Here is an 8,687-nt window from a genome sequence, read left to right as displayed (position 1 = left end):
TTGAATGCCACAGATTTCGACAACGTCATTCTGATGGCTCCGAGGGCTTTTCAATAAAGCAACTCTCACTCATCCTCGTTCATGGATGTTGGCTTACCCTTCAACGGTAAGTGCAATTTCTTCCCAAACAAATAATCTTCTATTTGCATCTTCTAGAAACCGAAATTGTTCCCGTTGAACATTTTGATTTTTGAGTTCTTTTCATTCGACATCTCGATTCGCTAATCAAGAGATGAAATTAGCTCAAATGGATAGCGCAGTTGGATCTGGAACGATCGAAAACCCTAAAAATGGTTCAAGTCGCTCAAAAAATGGACTCAAAACGACTCCGAAAAGCTCAGTCAAAGTTTTAGTCAAACCTGGTCAAACTTGCTGACATGGCACTACTGACATGGCAGCTGCCCATAGATGGCGTGGCAGCTGACGTGGCAGGCCCTGCTGACGTGGTGCCTTTGCCGACGTGGCGCGCCGAGCAAAGATATAGACCCGGGTCAGGAACCGGATCTCGGGTTACCTCGGGTCTGAGTGACTTGCCAGGTCGGGTCGGGTCGAGGTGGATCGGGCGAAGAAGACGCGTGTGGCACATTGAGCACATGAGGGAATTGTCGCCAGCGCATGGAGAGGCGTCTTGCTCTGGCAAGGCGCGTGAGGGTGTGTGCAGCTTCTTCTGAACTCCTTTGGAGCTCTGGCTGGCACCCTTCTCTTCGTCTCGACAAGCTGAGTGCGATAGTGGCCTCAAAACTTGGTTTCTATCCACTGGACAGAGCTATGAATCTTGGGATGACTTCCGATATGACTTTTCTGCTCCAACCGGGCTATGATACCACTTGTTAGGACCGAAGGAGCCCATGGGTGGGTTTGATACACATGGGTGAACACCAATTTGACCCAAAAGCTCAAGCTAATTGGGTCTTGGGTCCATCCATGTATATAAGCACCCATTATCTACTTTAATTTTCCAATGGGGGACAAGCTCACAAGTGGAATTCTCAACAATCTTCCCCTCATTTGTGAGTTCCTGCTCCCCCTTAAACGGAAATCGTCTCCCTTCTAGGATAATTCTCCAACAGTTGCTCAAGTGGGCCTTACCATTGGCGTCTTACGTGCCTCAAATTGCATTCCACGTGCCTCCAAACCAATCCTACCTCCCACGTCTTGACCCTATTTGGATCCATCCGTAGCCTAAATGATCCTTATTGGCCTCAGCCACACACTTGGTCCTCCAACTGTTAGCACTTCAGGAGAATTAGCTTCCCGTCTCGACTGTTATGATGTCACTCACCCAGAGTTATGAACCGTCAACTCTAATACCACTTGTTAGGAACCTGTGAGCATCCAGATCAAAGTGACGCCAAAGATTTAACGTTGTTTAGTCAATAACGACCTACGTCCATGGAGCACACACCAAGTATTCACTATTGCCGGAAAATATTACAACTCTCACACACACTCTCTCTCTCTTCCTCCCTTCTTCCTCTCTTCTCTCTCTGAGCTTCTCTGTGCTCTCTTTGCACTGTCTCTATGCTTTCAATTACAATTTCCACAACCCTCAATTTATAGGCTTGGAATTTAAATCATATTTAAATGAAATCAATTACAAATGGAAGTTATAACGGAGAGATTAATGGAGAGATAAATTCCACCGCGTTTCTGACTTAGCTCCTAGCTTACAATGCGTCTCCAGCTGTCTCCTGGCTCCATCTCTAACGATTTTTGTGGAAGACACCTAATGGGATATACATTGAGATACGCAGGCTTAGTTTAGCCCCTTTATGGCTTTAAAAAGAACTATTAAAAATGAATTGATGAAAATAAACTAATTGAAATTATTGTAATATATATATGTATGTGTATGTGTGTGTGTGCATGCGCGCGCGTAGTTAAAAAGAAAAAGTTAATTTCAAGTGTTTGATAAAAAGTTATAATTTGAAAATATTTAAAATGATTAAAGTGCTAATGTATTTTTAGAAAATGCAATTAAAATATTGATAATTTTGCAATATTTGAAGTAAAGAAAAAAAACATTAAGGACATATAACAAATGATAGAAAATTTTTTTAAGAAAAACTAGTTCTATACTTTAAAAAGAGTCATATTCTTTAGTTTAAAAATTTAGCTGAAAGCAAACTTTTTAAAAAAAAAAAAAAAAGCTATTCACCAAATGTATTATAATCACATTTGAAAATAAACAATTCTATTGTATTTGTGTGTGACTCTTATACTTGGTGGGAATCACGAACAAAGGAAAAAAAAAAACATGAGATAGATGTTTTCTTGTATTGGTAGCAGAAGACTCGTCGACGAGTGCCCTGTGCTCGTCGACGAGTAGATACCGAAAGTAAAAAAATCTCAGACTTAAAGACTCGTTGAACGAGAGAATAGACTCGTCAACGAGTGGGCTCTTTGACTTGCTGACGAATCTCCTGTTCTCGTTGACGAGTGCGCCTAGGCGGCAAGAAGAAATTCAAATTTTGAATTTGAACGTTGCGGTGGTTGGGTAATTGGAGGGAAACCTCCGAAAGAAAGTGTATTTATTCCTATATGAGGGTATTGTGAGATATGAGAGAGATCTTTGTAAAGTGTATTGTGCATTCTCAAATTTCTTAGTGAAATTTTTGTGCCGATTGCTTCCGTGGATGTAGACTTTGCCAAATTATATACATCTTGTTGTTGTGATTGTTATTTCATATTTTCTGGTTTAGTTTGATTTGCTTGTTGCGGATTTATTCCGCTGTACATCCTATATCTATCCATTATTACAAAAAATTCTTATGGAAATATCTGATCCTATATCTAGTTTGGTGACTAAGTCATCCTTACCAAATTACACTATTATTATTATATATAATAATAAATTTTCATACCAATAAAAGTAAAAAAAAAAATCAATAAAAACTGGAAGTACTACTATAATATAAGCCACTCATTGCCTTATGACACAAACTTAATTTGATACATACCATTTGAAATAATAATTATTCTTCTTATATGTGTTTGATATAGCCATGAACTCCTTTCTGTTATCTTGGATTGGGGTTTTCCTGGGAGTTTAATTTCCTGCGCAGCTTCCTGCTGCAGTAATCGTGTAATGAAGTGTTTCTCTTTGTAATTAAAAACAACAGATGAAAACAAAAAGAAAATAAAACAACATGAAAAACGCCCCTAATTCTAAACAGCCCACCCTCTTGGAAAACTTAATTGCCACAGTGACTAGATGGCCCAGAAAAAAAGCAAAGTCCATGGTTTAAGGGTCCTTCATTTGCTTTGTAGCTTCGCGTGAACGTCAACAGTGATGTTAACAGAATCGCTATCTCATGACTAAATTGCAAAAACCAAAACTCTCCCTCTATTGTTTACCCCAAGTTACAACTGAAACGTGAAACATTTGGCATGCCTGAAGAGAATTATTGATTGGAGGAGCGTGTTGACTTATTAATGCCCACCATTTAACTTTTATAAGGGAATAATGCATACCACAAGGAATGGTCTACGTTGAATCATGACTGTAAAAATAAACGTGCATGGGAATTGCGTTTCCTTTTCCCCAACAAGCCTACAAAAGCAATACTATGTATGCCGAAACAAAATCTCATTCCCTTCTCTCTGTACTTGAGTACACCAATAGACTAATCTTTGTTGCAATTTGCTGACCATATATTCTTTGTAAAGGAACCTAGCTAGCTAGCTAGCTCACTCCTTACCAAGCTGCCTGATCAATCTTCCACAGCATCATATCTAGAGCTGCTATATTTCCATACAAATATACATAAATATATGCAGGTTCTTCAGCCCACCATGACTTCAAAATTCGATGAGCATCAGTGGATCCTTCAAATCCGCCAGAGGCTGGAGGAAAAGCTCGAAGAGGATGGAGATATCCAGCTTGTCTGCATCTTCAGTGTCCCTAAATCTCTTTTTTGTCGTGATCCCCATTCGTATATGCCACAACAAGTTGCTCTCGGACCTTACCATCATTGGCGTCCGGAGCTCTATGGCATGGAGCGATATAAGGTTGCCGCCGCCAAAAGAGTTCAGAAGCAGCTCCAAAGCCATGAGTTTCAAAATCTTGTCGATCAACTGATCAAGCTGGAATCGAGGATTCGAGAATGCTACCATATGTATATTGATTTCAATGGTGAAACCTTGGCGTGGATGATGGCCTTAGATGCTTCCTTCTTGCTTGAGATCCTTCAAAGCTATGGCATCGTCAAAGAAGAAAGGGAAATAGTGCGAGTTTCCTCGGGGAAGTCACAGTTGGTAGATCATACTCGGAGGAAATCAGCTTACAACGCGACTCTTAGAGATATGATAATGCTTGAGAACCAAATTCCTCTTTTCATATTGAGGAAGGTGATGGAATTCCGATTCTCGTCTCAAGAACCTACGGATGACATGCTTCTTTCCATGTTGATCGGGTTTTGTAACGAGCTTTCGCCTTTCAAGATGATGGAAAAGTTTCCGAAAATCCAAGTTTCAGATAGTTCCCACATGCTCGACTTTTTGTACCATATCATCACACCCGAAGTCGAAGAACCATCTGTTGCAATCACGGTCGAATACCAAGATGAACCAAAAGAAGAGAAAAATGGATGGTTTGGGGATACAAGTTACATAAAGCAACTCTTTGAGCAGACATGGAACTTGCTTTCAAGATTAAACATTGGTCTAATACAATCCATAAGAAAAGTGTTGACGTCAGGAGCAGTTAAAGTCATACTTAAAGCACCTTGGAAACTCATCTCTAACCTTCCTGGCTTTACCTTCTTGAAGTTAGTTGTTGAATATTTATTGTTAGCCCAAGACAAAGAGGCAGTGAAACCAGAAAATGGGAGCTCTAGCTCCAATAGTAACATTTACAAGCCCCCATTAGTGGAAGAAATAGCAATACCTTCTGTCACCCAGCTCTCAAAATCCGGAGTTCGCTTTTCGCCCACAAATGGTGGCATATCAACCGTTGGATTTAACATTAAAACGGCTACAATTTACCTCCTTATTGTCAGTGTAGATGTAAACACTGAGGTTGTTTTGAGAAACTTGGTAGCATACGAGGCATCGAATGCATCGGGGCCGTTGGTTTTTACCCGTTACACAGAACTAATGAATGGGATAATCGACACGGAGGAGGATGTGAGACGACTTCGAGAAAGAGGGATCATTTTGAACCATTTGAAGAGTGATCTAGAGGTGGCCAACCTGTGGAATGGTATGAGCAAGTCCATCAGATTGACAAGAGTGCCATTCCTGGACAAGGTGATTGAAGATGTGAACAAGCACTACAACAGCAGATGGAAGGTAAAAGCTGATAAATTTATGAAGCGCTATGTGTTTGGCTCATGGAAAATTCTCTCATTGTTGGCTGCAATTATGCTTTTGCTGCTAATGAGTTTCCAGGCTTTTTGTTCTGTGTACAACCCTCGTATATTTCAGGTCAAAAGCACTTGATGAGAGGGTAAGGTGGCTTCACCATTGTTTGCACTGTTTATAATTGGGCATAAGTGGCTTTGTCTTCCTCATTTTTATTTTTATTTTCTCTTTTTTTTGGCAACAGCCAAAATTCTGAATTTTTTTTGTGTGAAATTGTCAAACCATTCATATTGTAGTTGGAAGCACATATGAATTTCAGTTCTCTGATTTAAATTTGTGTGACTTTAGATGTAACTGTATACAATTTTCTATTATGTTTTATTTATGCTCTACCAAAAAACAAGTTTTTAGTGACAAAATTATTAGTGATGAACTCAATTTCGTCATGAAAAGTAGGTATTAGTGACTGTTTCAGTAACCGTCACTAATACAAAAATATTAATAATGATTTTAAAACCATCACTAAAACTTTCATCACCAAAAACCAATTTTCTTATTGAAACTATTGCTAGAAATCATTTTTCACGCGGAAATTATTCCGATAAAATATTAGCGATGATTAAGGGCTATTCATGACCAATTTAATCTGTCACTAAAAGTCACTTATTAGTGACGATTAAGTAAGCATCACTGATAGTATTTATTAATAAATAAAAATAATATAATTAACACTATTAGTGACACTTTGGGAGATTCGTCACTAATAATATGGTATTAGTGACAATTTAGATTCGTCACTAATAGTATTTTTATTTAAAAAAATGTAAAAATAATTTAGTTAACACTATTAGTGATGAATGGGTAGATTCATCACTAATAATAGAGTATTAGTGACGGTTTAAATTCGTCACTAATAGTGTTTTTATTAAAAAATATATATATATAAAAATAATTTAGTTAACACTATTAGTGACGAATCTCCCCATTTGTTACTAATAAGAGAGTATTAGTGATGGTTTAGATTCATCCCTAATAGCGTTTTTATTTTAAAAAATTGTAAAAGTAATTTAGTTAATACTATTACTGATGAATAAGGTTATTTGTCACTAATAATAGATTATTAGTGACGGTTTAAATTTGTCACTAATACCTACAAATATATCTACACGCGCCGCTTGGGTTTCCCCCAATCTCCCTCATTTCCCTCCTTTCTCTATCTGTTTCCCGCTCCTCCCCTCTCGATCCTATCCTTCCTTCCCTAATCTGTTTCCCTCCTCCCCTCATGATCCTCCTCTCTCTGTCGCAACCCCAGCCCCTCGTCGTAGCTGTTTGTCCAACCCATCACCCGTCGCTGTTCGTAGAGCCCCTCGCCCATCGCCATCGCAGCCCCTCGCCATCACCGTCACAGCCTCTCGTCGTCGATTTCAATGCCGGACGATTCCCATTTTTTTTACGTTAGCTACAAAGCATGGTTTGGTTTTGGGAAATGCTATGAACCATGTTGGATTTGGACAAATATGCAAGTGGGTTGACTAGGTAAAAGACCCATATATATTTTTGGATAAAACATGCCTAAATCTTATATAGAATATGTTAAACCCATGTAAAGGGATTTTTCTTTAGCCAAAGGTAATCATCCATCATTCATTTTTATTTTACGGTATTCCCTATTATTGTACTATCATATCGATAACTTTTTTAAGAATTCTATTATGTATTTGAAAATTTTTTAAGTCATTTTTTTTTATGTTTATATACGAATAATTATTTTTTTAGGAAGAGATAGAGAAGAATAAATCCACCTCTTCTTTAGAATTTGAATAAGCTATTTTTAGTTTGTACAAGTTTGTCGTGTTTGCTTCATGAGTATGTTAAAAGTGTTTTAGAGTACTCATATTCTTGACAGCTTCTTAATTGGTATTATAGCGAAGAGAAACCCTGTTATAATGGAAGTATGAATTTATGAAGTATGTTATAAATTTTAGTTTTTTTGCAAGTTTTAAATTTATTATGGTCAGTTATTAATAAGAAAGTGGGTGAAAATTATTCCTAGTTTTGTGGATACTAGATTTATTTGGTAAACTATTGAATTTTTTAAAAGATTAGGAGACATTTTTATGTTTTAATATGAGCTTGAAATATATGATATTGATAAGTATGAACAATGGAGTTTGTTCAAAGCTAGATTTACCTCCAAAGAATAACTATTGGTGTATATATATATTTTCACTTTGTTGAATGTAATTGTTTGGATTCACTTTGTATGAATTTGGAATTGTGCGGGTATATCAATAGTGAGTGTTTGCTCGGGTTTGTACCAAAGAAGTCTTTTGATCTCAAATTGATGGCCCTTCTACCTTGCCACCTGTTTGCTCAGGCTTGTACCAAAGAAGTCTTTTGTTTCTTTCATCATTTCTATCTTCCAATGTATTATAATTTTTTCCCTTTTTCGGTTTTATGTGGCCAATGGGGAATTATCTTGTCAAATGTATCAATGCTCTGCTAACATGGGAGTTGGAGTATCATTTAACAATGAATATTATGCTCCTTTAACATTCATAATGGCCCATGTTAGTAGTATGATATTCTTACAAAACAAAATTAACCAATAACCAACTATATGCACATATAAATCTGCTAGAGTAATAATATTTTAGATGGATTTGTAGAGACATAGTATTTCACACCAAAGTATGAAATTAAAAGAGAGAATTACAAATCTCTTTATAAAATATAATTATAAAAAATTATATATATTTTATATATATTGTGATAACCCGAACTCGGAAAAATAAAAGAAAATAAATAAAAGGAAAAATGGAAAATAAAAGAAAAAAAAATTTAAAAGGGCATCAAGGAGGGACTCGTCGACGAATTCGACCTCTTCGTCAACGAACGTTCTTCTGGGTTTCGTCGATGACTACACGTATCTCGTCGATGAAGAATTATTGAGAGCAGGGAAAATTCAGATTTTCAATAGATTCATCAAAGAACTTGATGACCTCATCGACGAATGTCCTTCTTTGGCTCGTTGACGAACCTTTTAAATTTGTCGACGAAGGCCGGGTCATAAATAGGCCTTGGATTTTTTGCTTCTGCGAATTCTCTCTCCTCTCTCATTTTTTCTCTCTAGGGTTCGGTTCTCCTACCTATTTTCTTCAAATCCGGCCCGTATTTAGCCTGATTCAACGATCATAAACCATCATGAGGTTCCTAGGGAGTTTTTCTTCAAGTTAGCCAAAGAAGAAACTTGATTTGGGATACTTGGGCACCACTCCAAAACCAGGAGGTTCGATTTTTCGTTTGTCTTAGGCAGAATTTCGAGGAGTGGGTAAAGGGAAATAAAAGTATGCCAAGTTTTTATTTAAATTTAAATCGGTTAT

General features: G+C 37.3%; 1 protein-coding gene across 1 annotated transcript; it reads left to right on the top strand.

Annotated features, from left to right (window-relative positions):
• The first annotated feature begins 3,795 nt into the window (after positions 1–3,795).
• Positions 3,796–5,442, top strand: LOC131158497 (putative UPF0481 protein At3g02645). The gene has a single exon (XM_058113366.1). It carries the CDS (start codon positions 3,796–3,798, stop codon positions 5,440–5,442), a length of 1,647 nt encoding a protein of 548 aa, XP_057969349.1.
• The last annotated feature ends 3,245 nt before the right edge of the window (positions 5,443–8,687 follow it).

The sequence above is a fragment of the Malania oleifera genome, chromosome 6 (genome assembly GCF_029873635.1).
Source record: "Malania oleifera isolate guangnan ecotype guangnan chromosome 6, ASM2987363v1, whole genome shotgun sequence".
Taxonomy (NCBI): Eukaryota; Viridiplantae; Streptophyta; class Magnoliopsida; order Santalales; family Ximeniaceae; genus Malania; species Malania oleifera.
This window is presented reverse-complemented; position numbering and strand designations above follow the sequence as displayed.